This window comes from Chaetura pelagica, unplaced genomic scaffold (genome assembly GCF_000747805.2).
Source record: "Chaetura pelagica isolate M959 unplaced genomic scaffold, ChaPel_1.0 scaffold486, whole genome shotgun sequence".
NCBI lineage: Eukaryota > Metazoa > Chordata > Aves > Apodiformes > Apodidae > Chaetura > Chaetura pelagica.
In genome coordinates, this window is record NW_009953658.1 from 324,921 (window position 1) to 340,785 (window position 15,865).

A 15,865-nucleotide genomic window follows, 5' to 3' on the forward strand; every position below is an offset into this window, starting at 1 on the left:
ACTTCCTATCCAGTGTGTTTCTTCTCGCCTTTCTGGGAAGTCATAACACTTCCAAGGCAGGAGGGAAGGAGGTTCTGGCTCCTGCATCATCACTGTCCTGGGCTGGGACCTCCCATGGGTGGTGGGACCATGGGGGAAGACCTCCATCTCCTGCTGGGAGGGACATGGGGACGTGTCCAGAGCTGCTCCACAAACGTTCACCACACGTTCCAGCAGTTACTCCTGAGAGACATCCAAGGAGACTCAGGATTTGTACCCTGGATTTGGGGCTTTCATGGGGACAATGGGTCATACCTTAATTGTTTGTTTGAGGAACTTTGAAGTTCAAATGCATTTTCTAAATGCTGCTTTCCAGTCTTTTGTCAGTTTGGCTATTTTTGCTTTCAGATCTCCCCAAACTCGGGTCATTTGCCCTCCTGTACAACAGCTTTCTTTGCCTGCTCAAGACTGTAACATTTGAGAGAGCAGACCTTGGAAATGTGTCTGTATATATGATTATTGCTTGATTTTCTCAGCTGCTGTGGCCAAATTTCCTGAGTGCAGAAGGAAGGTTTCCTTTCTTTCTTTCCTTTCTTTTTCCCAGCTCCAGCTGAGGAGAGGGAGCATGAATTCTGGGCTCTAGAAAATGAAAAAAAAATAAAAATAAAAAAATCACATAACCATTGTTGAGCTAGGATAGTAAGAGTATTTCTGCTGATAAAGGATCATAGTAGAAAGGTCTGCACGCTGAGCTGAGTCACCACGTTAAATATATCCCTTTGTCACAAGTTAGTGGTGAGATGCAAATGAGCCTCGTATTTCTGAAGCTGTTCTTGTGGGAGGGTGGGAAGTGTTGAACAGCTGGAGCTGTCAGGGTGGCTCTTGCCTTCCTCACTGTCTGGGGGGTTTGGTTCCTGCTACCTTTCTGGTCAGATGCATTTGCCTCTAGTACCAACCCTCACCTTAAAATAAAAGGAGTGGTGGTTGTGATGGTCCCAGCATGGACAGGCAGAACCTGCAGCTGTGTCTCAGCCTGGTCTTACATGCCCTGAGTAGCAGCACTTTGTTGTCACCCAGGATCAGGTGGATCCAGCTGCTTCTTGTTCCCAGATCAGCTGTAGGTGCTTGGTGGTGAGAGGCTCAGTGGAGACTGAGGGTGCTGGGAGGGTGGGAAGGGCAGAAATGTCTGGGGGGACATTGGAGGCAGGACTCAACCAGAGCAGCTCTTCCAGTTTTATTTCCTGAGGACCAGTGATTGGTTCCCTGTGCTCCTGCCCATCTCACTCTGGTTCTTTAGCTTGTTGAAAGAATTCCTTTGGACTGTGTTCTGAAAATAGGGGTTTGTTCTGCCTTACCAGCTATGATGTGGTGCTGGTTCAGGTGTAAGAAATTAACTTAGCTCAAGTGATGCTGCTAGTTCCTTGGTTCAAGTTTTGCTTCCTTCTCTCCCCTCTCAGCACCCATTAACCTCCCTTCGTGTGGCCTGTGGCTGCTCTTCAGTTCCATGGGACATGAGCACCTCTAGAAATAAGACAGACCAGTGTTGTCTGGGTGCTTTGCTGGCAGACCCATGTTCAGCTTCCCCTGTTTCCTTGTTCCTTCGAGCTCTCCAAGATCCTTCCTCTGGAGAGAAACCATGGGTTAGGTGGTGGGCAAAGCAAAATTTCATCTTGGTCTAAAATGCCATCCCAGTACTGGGGCTGTCCTGGGCAAGCTGCTGCTGCAGCTTTCTGGGTGGAAGTGGTTTCTTGGCCAGCACAGCCTGGAACAAGCATGAGTGGACCATTCAGGGGAGACATGTAGGGAGCTCAGCTGCTGGAAAGTCACTTTTTGTCAACTAAGGGCCATTCCCTGACAAGGTCTGGGCTGGAGAGCATCTTGTCCATGCCAGCAGGAGCTCAGGTTAATTCCTGGCTGGTGTTGGGCAGCTCCTCACCAGTGGAGGAGAGGGGAAGGGTTCTCTCTGAGCCATTCACCACTCTCTGGTGGCACAGGCCATGGCCAGATGCTCTCCCTGTGGTGCTGAGGGTGTGTGTTCATCCTGGGGTTCTGGGCTGGGTGAGCTGAGGCAGCAGGATTGTTGGCTCTGTGTCCTCACAGAAGCAGCTGTTGTTGGCCCATCTGGTGTCTCCCATGTGGGTGAACACAGGATCCACGCTGCTCAGAGCTGCTCAACTCTCTTCCCTCCCTCTCTTTTCAGGTGGCCATCATTGCAGGAAATTTTGAGTTGGCTGAAATCATCAAAACCCACAAAGAGTCCGATGTTGGTGAGTCTGATCTTCCTTCTTCCCCCTTTTCTCCCTTCCTGATCTCACCATGGAGCCCGGGACTGTGCTGGTCTGGGTCTGGTGAGTGGTGGTTTCCTAGTGCTGCCTGCAGTGGGTGATGGGAACTGCAGCTTCCAGGTCCTCTTGGGCCTTGGAATGGCAGGACAGAGCCACCTTCCTCCTGGGAACATCCATGTCCAGTTTTTTCAGCCCAGTGCTGGCTCACGACTGTGGGGATTGCCAAGCTGAAGGAGTAGCCAAACCTTTGGTCTGGAGTGGCTCTGAAAAGCTCTTCTGTAAAATCCCTTCCCTCTTTCTCTTTGCATCCTTGAAGCCATTTCATCCTAGAGATCCTCTCCTGCTAAGGTTGTTTCTTGGGCCTTGTGCAAGGAGGAGACAACCTCTGAATTGCAGTGATAATGGTTATGGAGTTCTTTGATTTTCTGGTCAGCCTCTTTCCTTGCAGCATCTTTTTTTGTCCCTCTGTGGTGCAGATATTGTCATGCAGTGTATTGTAAGCCATGCAAACCTAAGTTTTAGGTCAGATATAAATCCACACATGTTGAGTTTTCTTGAATTATTTTGAGGAATGTACTGGTCCAGAGCTCTCTAGAACAATGGAGGAGCCAGCACAGAAGAGTATGTGGCTGCACAGAGGGTACAGAGGTCAGGTCAGCAGCTGAAAAAAGACTTGTGGAGGCAGCAAGTATCAGGCTTGGTTCTTGGAAGTGGCTGTGACTCTAGAAACCTGGGCCTTTAGCACTTCTTTTCTCATCTGATTGTTGCTGGTAGTTATGAACAGCTCCTGAGTCTTTGTGGGAACATATGAGTCAGAAAGGACATGGGGAAATTCCTTATATAAAGACATGGATCTGGTGGAGCAGGTCCAGAGCAGGGCTGGAGTTGGGGTTGTTCAGCCTGGAGAAGAGAAGGCTCCAAGGAGACTTTATTGCAGCCTTTCAGTTCCTAAAAGGAGTCTGTAAGAAAGAGGGGACAGAGTTTTAGCAGGGCCTGTAGTGACAGGACAAAGGATGGTGGTTTAAACTGGAAGAGGGGAGATTGAGGTGAGGTCTTAGGAAAACATTCTTCACTGTGAGGGTGGTGAGACCCTGGCCCAGGTTGCCCAGAGAAGTGGTAGATGTCCCATCCCTGGCAGTGTTGAATGGCAGGTTGGATGGGGCTTGGAGCAGCCTGGACTGATTGAAAATGTCCCTGCCCACTGCGGGGGGGTTCAACTAAATGGCCTTGAAAGGTCCTTTCCAACCCTAACTGTCCTGTGGTGGATGGTGTCAGTGAGCAGTGCTGCAAGAAGCCACCCTGTGCATTCAAGAGGAAAGTGACTCTGCTGTGAGAGGGGTTTGGGCTAGATGACCTCCAAAGGTCCCTTCCAGCCTGAATTCTTCCATGATTGAATCTGAATCTGTGTTTGACTGGCTCAATTATTTTTATTGAAAAGTATAAGGAAAAAGGGCAGGAAAACATGTTGGGTAGGATGAATTGTTCTTGTTTTAGATGTGGCTGTTTTATATAAAATAGGTCAGGTAACAGTTGCAAACTAATCACAGGCAGACCAGCAGGTCCAGATGGTATCCACCTGGGGTCAAGGGAACTGGCAGGTGAACTTCCCAAGCAAGGAGAAGTTGTTTGAAGTTCATTAAGAACTGGGGCATGTGAGTTTCTGGCTGAGGAGAGCAGGGGGGCATCCCCTGGGATGGGGAAGGGGCAGGGCTCAGTCCAGCCTCTGCTCTGGTACTTCTGGTAGAACAGTTGATGAAAGACTGAAACCAAGGGTCTGCTAGGAAGAGGCAGCTCAGGGCAGTGGCCTAAGTGGTGGCTCTTGGAGAAATCTCCTCAAGTTCCCAATACTGGGCTGCACTTGTCTGGCTGTGAGATGAGAATCAGAGACCCAGAGCTGCTGCTTTCACCACAGCCACAAGCACTGGGGTCAAGGATGGCTAAAGCAGAAGGCTGCAGATCTGGGGAGGGAGAGAACGTGTGCCTACAAGTAGGAAGTGTTTGTGGAGACTGTGGAATTGGGCTGATCTATAATTTCTGGGATTTTTTTCTCATTCTCATGTTTTCTGGACCTGCAGACAGGGAATGCCAGGATGGCAGTTGCTGCACTTTATGTTCCTGGTTGGACTTGAGAGGTTGTGTTGAGAGAACTTGTCAGTGCCCCCATAGCCCCTCTGGGGCACATCCCAGTGCTTGTTGGCCAGTGCAGCCTCTGCTGTTGCCCATGTGGGGATGGTTTCTGTGCAGCAGCAACCTCAGGCAGCCAGAAGATCTCCCAGGGGAGGGTGCAGAGCCTTGTTTCCTGCTGCTCCAGGTGGGCTGGGAGATGTTCTCCCTTCAGCTCATCACAGAATCTTAGGGGTTGGAGGGGACCTCTAGAGATCATCTAGTCCAATCCCCCTGCCAGAGCAGGATCACCCAGAGCACATGACACAGGAACATGTCCAGGTGGGTTTGGAATGTCTCCAGAGGAGACTCCACAGCCTCTCTGGGCAGCCTGTCCCAGGGCTCTGTCACTCATGTACAGGAAATGCCTTTGGGAGAGGCCTGGGCTCCTACTCTGGCAGCCTGGAGCTGGTTTGCAGGGGCTGTGAAGGGAGAGCTCACTCCAGGGTGGTCCTGAGCCATTTGTCTGGTTCCCAGCACACCCCTGGAGATGGCAGTGGAGACAGGCTGTGTTAGGAGACCCAGCAGCTGGTCCAGGGGAGGCAATGAAAATGGGATGGACCTCAGGGCTTCTCTGGAGTGCCACTGCCAACCTCCTGGCATGTGTCCCATTAGTGTTCAGGTTTTAAATCCACGTCAGCATTGATCAGTCCAATGTGGGATTCCGCGCAGTGCGGTCAGGTGTGCACCAGGATACCTGTTCTCATTAAACATTTGCAGTGCTACTAATTGCACGTCAGGTTTTTATCACCTGGATCCTGTGCCAGCTGCTCAATAACTTTCATGATCCATCTTTTTGGTAAGTTTTTTTAGCTTACAAGTTTTAAAGTATTTTTTGCAGCTAATGAGTTGCTGCCTCTACTTTGTCATAGTGGTGACACACATTTCTTCTTTTAGAATAAATTTCTGCATCTACAGAACAACCCAAAAGCCTTTTTTTTAAGTTTCCTGTGTTTTGCAAACCATTTGTTTTTCTTTTTTTTTAGTTCCCCTTATAGATTTTGTGTATTGTAACTTCATCTTGATTTTACTTATTTCCCATAGTAGCAGAAAAAACACCTTTGGCAGTGCCCGTGGATATGCTCATCTTGCCACTCTTGTCCGAACAGGCATTTAACCATAGCTGGTTTATTTCATAATTGTGCTTTTGTAACTGTTCCTTGTTTGCTGTTTTAAAAAAAAAAACCTCCAGATTCTCATTCACATTTTCTCTCCCGACATGAAAGCAGCTCAGGAGGAACAGCAGAACATGAGTCTAATGCTGAGAAATCAGCCTTGAGCATTGCATGTGTGCAAGACTGGCTGGGGCTCTCTTCCCTTTTCTTACTGAGTAAGAAAAAATATATATAATAAGGTCATGACTTGTGGTCACTAAGCAACCACCAACCCCAAATCAATGAATTAATTATCAGCCATAACAAGGCCCAAACCAGTTACCCCGTATTAGCTGGAAGATGTTTTTGTTGAAGCATGATGATCTCAGCTCTGTGTGAGACCCCCAACCTTTCTTGGCCAAACCAAAGTGCACCATGAGAACATGGTTTTCCTTACGTGTCCAGGCAGGGTGGGGAGTGACTCCTCCCTTGGTGACCCTGTGGAGGTCCCTGCTTTTGGGATGTGTTAGTGTCTTGGTCCACATCTTGAGACCCTCCAGGGCCTGCCCTTAGCTCTGTGGGCAGCACTGGTGGCAGAGCCCTCCTGTCTCCTGCTGCTTCAGGGTGGATTTTGTCAAGGTATTTAGGCACAGGAAAATACAGAAGGGACACAGCAGAGGTCAGAAGGCAACCTGGTCATGAGCTCCTCATTAGATCTCTGTCCCAGGTAGAAGGATAAGCAGTGCACATCCAGATGGACATTGTCTCATTCCCTGGTCCCCTTCTCTGTGTGAGTGGACACCAGGGTGTTGGTTTAGAGCACGACATGTTAGGAAGATGGCTTGAGACTTTGGTGTTGAGTTGTCAGTTGTTGATGACACAGTTAAGCTTTTGATGTTGTTTTATAGCTCAAACCAAAGAATACATGATCTCTTATGAAGGAGGGTGTCTTGGAGCCAACCAAGTGAAGTGTCACCTTGTCCTTCAGGTGCCCTCCTTACCTGGGCCCTGTCCCAGGCATGTCCACGTGCTGTGAGGTTCCCCATCAGAGACTGCCTAAAAGACAAAAATATAAATACTGCTTAACCAAGAGCTGGCTGACTGGATAATATTGGAAATATTCCCAACTGTTGTTCTCTATTAACAATTCCTTATTCTGTCTGTGAAACTGTGGTAACTTGTCCAGTTGCAGCATGTAGTCAGAGGATCAGAGGGACAGCAGTTTCACCCCAGCTGATAGTGTCAGCAGTTATTTTTGTGAGATGTGAGCTCCTGAAGCCATCCTGGCTGCTATCAGTTAAAGTCTCATTCCCTTTTATTAACTGAGAAGTGTCCTGTTCCAGTTTTCCCAGGCTTTTCCTATAAATAATAGGAAGCCAAGCTCTGTATGGTTATTGGAATCATCCCACTGACCCTTGCAACTGCTCCCCATCTCTGGAGCTTTGGATGGAGTGTTGGAAATAAAAGCCAGGGCTCTGAGCTGGGCTGCAGATTCTGTTGAACTTTGCTGCAGGAGCTTCTGATCTGCTGCTTGTTTGAAAGCACAGACCTGAGCAGGCATCAGTCTCTGCTCTCCTTGGAATTGTGGGGCAAGTTTTAAATGCTACATTTTGGTCTTGGGTGCATTTTTTAATCCAGTGTGGAGGTTTGCACAGGAATTGATAGGAATTATTTTCACTGACAGATCAGAAATGTGTCAGATTTTTCTGGTTGTTCTGTTACCATCATTGCTAATTCAATGGCTTGCTGTCTGTAACAGATCAGAGCAGTTGTTGGGGTTTCCTCTGGGGGTTTGCAGTGTCCAAGCAGGTGCTGAATGTAAGAAGGTGAAAAAGAGGAGTGGAAAATGCAGCAGGGTCTTGGTGAAGAGCCACCCATGAAAATCCATCAGGCTGATGGGTTTTATCTGGAAAGAAAGGCTGAAAATCTCCTGTCAGAGCAGCACTCACAGCTGAGCTGCCAGCAGGCCTGAGAGTCACTTCCAGGGGAGAACAAGCAAGCTTAATTAACATGTATTTTTAGCCATTTCAATTTAAGTTTTAGGAAGTCAGAGCAAAGCTTTGTGCAGCTGTGAGGGGCTGGCACTGAGCAGGACACGGTTCGGATGGAGCACTGGGAGGGGCCGGCTCTGGGGACCATGTCCAGTGTCAGCTTGAAGATCTATGAGCGGCGGGGGAGGAGGTTGGAGAGACGGGCGGAGGAGGTTGCTTTTTAATTAAAAAACAAAAGCGCTGTAATTTCTTTTGCTGAACGTCTCAGCACCGAGATAAACGACCAGCTCCCTTCGTGGAGCCGAGAGGTTCTGCTCTGCTTCTCAGCTCGTCTTTTCCCTTTAGTTTTCATTCCTAGAAAAAGCAGCACCCGGGGGAGGAGCGGGTCCCGGTGCCGCGGGTCCCGGTGCCACCTCCACCCCGGGAACGGAACCGCAGCCCCGGCTGCAGCTGCGGAGCCCTTTGCACCCCCGGGGCTTCTGCTCCTTCCCCGGAGCGCTTCACCTTCCCCAGCCAGCCCGAACCACAGCGCCGGTCCCACGCGGGCTGCCCGGGCTCGGCAGAGCGAGGCCCCGGGGCCAGCGCAGCATCTCGGGGACCCCCCGGGAGCCCCGGCTGCTCCCGGAGCTTCCCGGCCGTTCCCGCCGGGAGAGCAGGGCTGAGCCTGCTGGTGCTGCGGGGAGCAGCGCTGTCATGGCAACGGAGTGATTCACTGTGCTGCCAGAACCCCGGTAAACATACTTTGATTAAACTCTTGAGGAGGTAGAGAAAAGACTCTTCACAGCCCGTTGTATGAACTGCACCGAGTTTGTCACTTCATTGCTCTCACTTCCCTCCCTCCCCCCTGGGGACGGCGGCTCTGGGGGATGGGGAGAGGGAACCTGCAGCTGGGGCTGCCCGTGGCTTTGGGGGGCACCCCGGGGTCGGGCAGGGCTCGGGGGGTCACAGTCCCGCAGCCCTGGGAGCCTCCTGGCCCGGATCCCCAGGGTGGTGCCTCCCTGGGGATCTGGTGTCCCAGGGACCCGCCCTGGGGCTCCACGCCAGGTTGGGCTCATCGGGCCCTGCCTGGGGAGCAGCTCCTCAGCTCTCCTGTCCTGTCCAAGGTCTTCCTGCCCCCCTGCCCCAGCCCGGAGGCTGGACGAGAGGAGCTGTGTCCTGGCTGGATGCTCTGCTCCCCCAGCCTGTCCCTCTGCCTGCCCTGACTCTGCACAGGGGCCACGCTCCCTGGGGTGGCAACCTGTGGGTGTTGTCTGTGTTCCTGCCTGTTTTCCTGCCCCTTCTGCACAGCTCTGGTTTTCACTGACCAAGGACAAAGCCACTCTTGTGAGGTTCTTCATCAGGTTTATTTTGCTTCCTGTACTTTCCGGGGGGCTGAGAAGTGGAGCTGGTCTGGGGGCTGGTAACAGCACAGGGAGAGCAGATGAGGGGCTTGGGACAAGGGCAGGGAGGGATGGGAGCAGGGGGAAGGGTTTCCAGCTGGCAGAGCGAGCTGGAGCTGAGATGGGAGGGAGAAATTCTGGGCTGTGAGGGTGGGGAGAGCCTGGCCCAGGTTGCCCAGGGAAGCTGTGGCTGCCCCATCCCTGGGGGTGTTGAAGGGCAGGTTGGATGGGGCTTGGAGCAGCCTGGGCTGCTGGGAGGTGTCCCTGCCCATGCAGGGGTGGGGCTGGATGGGCTTTGAGGTCCTTTCCCAACCAAACGAATCAGGGATTCTGTGATTCTAAGGGGACAGGGAGTGTCTCTGCCTTTTGCTATTAGGAAGCTGTTGGGTGAGACATGTCTTATGTCCCACAGGAGATGCCCAGCCCGCTGGGATCCCTCTCCAGCCCTCCCTTTCAGCTACCTCCTTCCTGGTAAGGAGCAGGATTTCAGGTCTTCGTGCTGCTGTGACAGGGGCTGGCAGGGGACACCTGGCAGGGTCCTGTCTTTGTGACAAGCTGGGGCTTGCAGAGAGGGTGCGATGGGGAGAGCAGCGTGAAGGGAACCTTGCTTGTGGTCCTGAACAAAAGAGGACAAAGCTCTCTGTAAAGCTGAGGGTGACCTAGTTTTCATTAGGATGAAGCAGCTGTGCCTGGAGAGGTTAGAGCTGGTGGAGCAGGGACTGCAGCACCCTCAGCTACATGGGGCAGGAGCTGAGCACCCACCATCCCACAGGACAGTGTGGGCAGGGGAGGCTCCTCCTGTGGTTCGAAGACGTTAACTGAGCCTGGGATTGTTGCGTGTTCTAGAGACCTGGATGTAGGGACACAAATGTAATTTAGCTGCTGTGAGTGCGTGGCTGGTGGGTGTTGTTCTGTTGGGAGCTGGGGCCTCTGAGGCTGCTCCAAGGCAGGGTGAGGGTCACTGCAGCCTTTCCAGCCCTGGCAGGAAGTTCTTGCCCTTCACTGTCTCCCTCAGAGCAGCAGAGGGTTTCCCCAAAACTTTTGCTTCTGAACACACGGTGCTCCCCCAAGTTGGGGAATGAACAGCAAATTCTATGCTAGGACTGCCATGTCGTGGGCAGCAGGAAAGGTGCCTGAGGACTGAAGCACAACAAATATCCCTCCAGTCTACAACAAGGGCAAGAAGGAGGACCTGGGTAACTATAGACTGGTCAGCCTCACCTCCATCCCTGGAAAGGTGATGGAACAACTTACTCTTGGCAGTATCAAGACATCAAGGATGAGGGGGTCATTAAGAGCAGTTAACATGGCTTTACCAAGGGGAAGTCATGTTTGACCAACTTTACAGCCTTCTATGAGGAAGTAACTAGATGGACAGACAATGGTAGAGCAGTAGATGTGGTTTATCTTGATTTCAGGGGAGCATTTGACACTGTCTCCTACAGCATCCTTGTAGATAAATTGAAGAAGTGTGGTCTTGATGGTCAGGTAGTGAGGTGGATCATGAACTGGTTGAAAGGAAGAAGTCAGAGAGTTGCGGTCAATGGGACAGAATCTAGTTGGAGGTTGGTGACTAGTGGAGTTCCCCAGGGGTCGGTACTGGGACCAGTACTATTCAGTATTTTCATCAGTGACCTGGATGAGGGAACAGAGTGTGCCCTCAGCAAGTTTGCTGATGATACCAAACTGGGAGGAGTGGCTGACACACCAGAAGGCTGTGCTGCCATTCAACGAGACCTGGACAGGCTGGAGAGTTGGGCAGGGAGAAACCTGATGAAATTCAACAAGGGCAAGTGTAGAGTCTTGCATCTGGGGAAGAACAACCCCAGGTATCAGTACAGGTTGGGGGCTGAGCTGCTGGAGACCAGGGTAGGAGAAAGGGACCTGGGGGTCCTGGTGGACAGGAAGATGAGCATGAGCCAGCAATGTGCCCTTGTGGCCAAGAAGGCCAATGGCATCCTGAGGTGTATTAGAAAGGGTGTGGTTAGTAGGTCAAGAGAGGTTCTCCTCCCCCTCTATTCTGCATTGGTGAGGCTGCATCTGGAGAATTGTGTCCAGTTCTGGGCCCCTCAGTTCAAGGACAGGGAACTGCTTGAAAGAGTCCAGGGCAGAGCTACAAAGATGATGAAGGTAGTGGAACATCTCCCTTCAGTGATGACCAGTGATAGGACAAGGGGCAATGGGTGCAAACTGGAGCACAGGAGGTTCCATGTGAATATCAGGAAGAACTTCTTTCCTGTGAGAGTGACAGAGCCCTGGGACAGGCTGCCCAGAGAGGTTGTGGAGTCTCCTTCTCTGGAGACTTTCAAACCCACCTGGACACGTTCCTATGTGATGTGTTCTGGGTGATCCTGCTCTGGCAGAGGGGTTGGACTGGAAGATCTTCCCAGGTCTCTTCCAACCCCTAAGATTCTTTGGTTCTATTGGTCCCTTGCTCACCTCTCCCAAGAAAGGCTGTGTTAGGAACAGCAGAAAGAGGCTGCCCTGGGGCTGCAGCCCTGCCCCAGGCTCTGCTGTCAGGGCAGGCTGTGCTTGTCTGTGCCCCCATGGTGGGGACAGCCTTGATTTTCTGCCTGCTGCAGCCCCCAGACATGTTCCTGGTGTCTTTGCTGTCTGCTGCTGGACTTCCCTGTGCAGATAAGTGCACCCATGGTGCCCTCCAACACCACCTGCCTCCACCGGGTCCTCTTTTGTTTTAGGATCTGTTCTGTGGATTTGCCCCAGCCCACATCCCAGGCAATGTGGGTATGTCTCCTGTCCTTTTTGCCATCTGGCTGAGGAACAAACAACCTTCTTTTCCACATTTCTATCATGGCAACAGATTTTGTTTCCCTTTCTGTCTCTATCTCATTGTATATCAAGGCTGAGAATGTGGTCATGTCTCTCTAAATCCAAATTTCTATCCTGAGAGCAGACCCAGGCTTGTGCTGTATCTGCACAGCAGAGCTTCCAGACTGGCTGGACCTAAGTCTGTGCTTACATGAAGGTTTGGAGAAGCTCTGGAGTATTTGGGGAGGGCAGTCCTGTATGGGTTACATGAGCAGTAGGTGTAGTGCTCTCCTCCTGTGAAGCTGCCTGGGTATCTGCTCATCATTGTCCTCAGGGAAAGCCAGGCTTTCCCAGGCAGGCTTTGTCATTGCTGCATCCGTAACCTCTGCGTAGAAACATCTGATCTTGCTCCAGTTGCCTTCTTGGCTGCAGAGTGGCCCTGGAATGGGCTCTGAGGCAGCCCAGGTGCCAGAAGGTGAGGGCTGAAGTTGGGGCAGGTGAGGCTTCTATCCCCTGCGCCTCTGCTCTCAGGCTCCTCAGGGCTTTGCTGAGTCCCCCTGAACTCTACCCTTGTGCCAGAGTAGGACCCTTTGGGTCAGGAGACATCAGAGCATGCTAGGACACCTGGGAGCCCGAAGAAGTTTCAGTCTAGACGTTATCAGCTGAACATCTATGCTCCTGTCATGGTGCTGGAAAGCAGGCTTTGTCACTTGTTCCTGTCTGACTCCCTTGCCTGTAAATCCCCAGCTGGAGATGAAGCAGGTGGTCTGAGTCCCACCTTGTGTGCTCACTGTGCACTGGGGGACAAATCAAAATTACACAGATAGTACAGGTATGTCCTGCCTTTCAAGAGACTGCCTTTCAGCTGCAGTACTGTCCTTTTAAATGCTCCTGGAGTTAAATACTTGGGAAACTTTGGCTTTACAACCTATTCTGTGACCTTCTTGGCTACACCTGCAAGCACCGTGTTATGTTGTGCCTCAGGGACTCCTGGACCTGGTGTTATGATTGATGGATTGGTGAGTAGCAGAGCTGTCCTGGGCTGCTTTCTCCAGCTCCTCTGTTTGTCCTGCTGGGAATCTGAGACAGAGGGTGTGTTTTTCTTTGTTTTTAAGGTAGATGCTAGAATTCTGTGTTGGAGAACTGTGAATATAAAAGGTGATGGCTGCTCGTGCGTAGGGTGTGGAAGTGGGTGACCAGGGGCTTTATTTGACAGGCTAGATTAAAGCACTTGTCCTGACCTGTGTCAAGAATGATAAGGCACCTTCCCTCTTACCAGCCAGTCCTTGAGCACCCGTTGGTGGCTCCTTGCCCAGTCACTGGTGCTTGCTGTGAGTGTCTTGCCATGAGCCGTGCTCATCTTCCTGCTCCCAACCTGACCCACTCCCCATCTTCCTGCTGGGAAGTCTGTGCTAGTCCAGAGGGGAGAGGGGGGCTGGGACAGATTTATTGCTTTTCAATGAAGCTAAGCCAACCAGGGGCAGAGGCTGGAAGGGCCTCCTGCCTGGTGTGCTGCTTTCCTCCCTTGCAAGATAAATCTCTGGCTTTTTCTGTTTTCTCTTTCATTTTTCTGTTTCCCTTTTCTTTTGTCAGCTTGGTAAGAGCAGCTCACCATGGGGATTATTTTACAGAAAGCTTGAATATGATCAGTTCCACATACAATTATGATGTTTTTTCTAAGCAATTAATAACAAGCAGCTAATAATTTATAAAACACACTAAAGCAAGACCAGGCCAGCTCCTGCACTCTGTTTTTTCTGTTTCTTTCTTTCTTGGTTTGGTGTCCAGCCCAGCGATGCTGAGCCTGGTCACACATGGAAGAGCCATGAACCTGGGCCTGGGTCTGGTGCGTTGAGGGGCCCTTTTTGTCTCCTTTTGGTCATGGATGTGCCGAGCAGGAAGCACAGTGTGGACTCTGCCTGAGCAGCTGGTGTAGAACAAGTGGCACTGGTCATCTGCAAAGGGCTGGCTGCTGCCCCTGGCATCTCCCAGGACAGGGGAAAAATGGTCCTGGCAGATTTTTCTTGATATTTATTTTTTTCCTCGTTCAATATTTCCTGTTTGCAAAAATTCTCCTATGGTGTGGGGAACAGCAGTGGCCCAGAGGTGGGTTCCAACAGGGCTCCATCAGTAGGCAAGGTTACAGCTGGAAAAGGCCAAATGGTGCTGTTCCCCAGCTGAGCTGGACCAGGCTGAGGTGGACTCTGTCCCAGCAGAAGGGCACTGAGCTCCTGTTTGGTTGATACTGTGAAATCTTTTTCTGAACTTACAGTGCCCTGGTCACTTAGTTTCATCCATGGTGTTGGTCCTTGGAAACACACCGTGGCTGTCCTCACTTGACCAGTAAGTGCCTGGGTCTCTGGTTTGGGAAGGTGTTTGAGCACAGGCTGGTGTGCTCCTGTCACTAGGCAGCCTTCAGTGCTTTCACTAAAAGTAATTCTGTACTTTTTTTTTTTCCAAGAAACATGCTCAAAGTTTCTGATTTGGCTTGGTTTGAGAACAGTTCTTTGAGACTAGCAAGAAACTTCTTTGTGTTTCCAGTGACTATTTTCAATTACTAATAGTTTTTAGACCCACCAGTTAGCTTGATGTGCATCCATTTGATACTTGCTTCTCTGGTTTTTAAAGTGGGTTTCTATGAGAGGGATGTACTACAAAACTGCATGTTTCCTGGAGATCTGTCATGTCTGGATGACACAGGAACTCGGGTTGGCAGTCTTGGTCAACCAGACCTGTTGAGCATTGTCTGTGAAGTGGTTGGAGTCAGCCCTGATGGTGGGTTCCTCTCCAGCACGTTGTGCTGGTGGGACAGGCCATACTGGGTGTCAGTCCTGTCAGCTCCCAGGCACTGGGCTCATGGCACATTTTACCCCAGGGGCTGCATCACACCCACAGCCCAGGCTTTGCTGCTTTCCATCCAATGTCCGTCCTTGCCCATGATGGCCTCTGGGTGCCCATTTTGACCTGTTCTGCCCATCGGGATGACCTGGACATGAGGCTGTGGGCAGGCAACTGGGGAGCGTGGCTGTGGCTGCAGAAATTTCCCCACCACCTGGTAGAAACTTGTCAGAGAACAAATGCACCGTGTTGCCATGGCAACAGGAAGATTTACAGCAGCCTGAAATTCTTGTACTTTGAACCTAAAATGTTCCTCGGAAAAATATTCCGCGTGTGGCTGCACAGCTGGGAGGCGCCTTCAAGGCGTTTGGTCAAGGGTGATGTGGGTCTGAAGCCTCGCTCAGCGCTGGGCACTGCCCTGCCCGGACCCCCGGGTGCCCCCGTCCTTGGCAGCTCCATGGTGGTCGCCATCAGAGCATGTCCAGGGCTCACCCACCTTCCTGCAAGTTGCCATGGAAGGGGTGGCCGTGGGAGGATTAAGCCAGGGGAGTGGGTGAGGCGGGAGGTTCCCTGTTCCCAGAATCACACCACTTCTGAGCGTGCCGTTGAGCCTCTGCCTGCCCTGTCCTCTTGCCTTTGCCACTACCTTTGTACCAGGAATGGGCAGGATATTCATAGAGTCCCTGGATGGTTTGGGTTGGAAGGGACCCTAAAGCTCATGCAGTGCCACCCCTACCTTGACCTTCCATTAGACCAAGTTGCTCCCATCCCCATCCAGGCTGGCTTGAAGGGATGGGGCAGCCACATCTTCTCATATTGTCATATCTGGGCTCCATGCTGGATGCTGCCACCTGTGTCAGACAAACTCTAAACATGTTAAGCTTCAGGATGGATTCAAGCATCTTTCCTGACCCAAGGTCTGCAGTGCTGCAGCTCCACTGCTGAGCTCTCTTCCCTGTGGCCAGGCTGGCTTCCTTGTGCACTCTTCTTCCCTCTGCGGAGCTGCAGGCAGAGGCAGGAGTTGGCACCTTTGGGTGGCTTTGTGAGCTCCGTTTCTTCCACCCATTCCTGAGGGTTGGGAAGGGCAGGGAGCAGCCAGGGTTTTATTCTGTATGTTGTATTTCCCAGGCTTGCACTTAGCACGTGCCTGAAGCTGTAGATTTGGGCCTTCTGTGCCTCTGAAACTGCAGTGAGCAGTGAGGGTTCCTGCCACTCTCCACGTGCTGTGCTTGTGTCACCTCCTCGGGGCCAGGGTGGCAGCTGAAGAAGGGCTGCCCGGGCTCCTGCTGGTGGCCTGGCCTGGGTCCCGCTCCGACAGCGCGTCCCAACGCTTCCTGAGCTGCCACCTCCGAGTCCTGCTGTCCTGC

The 15,865-nt window shown here is 51.7% G+C and overlaps 1 protein-coding gene across 1 annotated transcript in view; it reads left to right on the plus strand.

The window, feature by feature from the left end:
* The window catches only part of SHANK3 (SH3 and multiple ankyrin repeat domains 3), a gene marked incomplete at its 3' end in the record, with an annotated part of 257,239 nt that overhangs the window by 50,144 nt on the left and 191,230 nt on the right, over positions 1 to 15,865 (plus strand). The window contains exon 8 of the mRNA XM_010000321.1: positions 2,180 to 2,246. Within this exon, the coding sequence (XP_009998623.1) occupies positions 2,180 to 2,246 (67 nt within the window). The remainder of the gene's footprint in view (positions 1 to 2,179; positions 2,247 to 15,865) is intronic.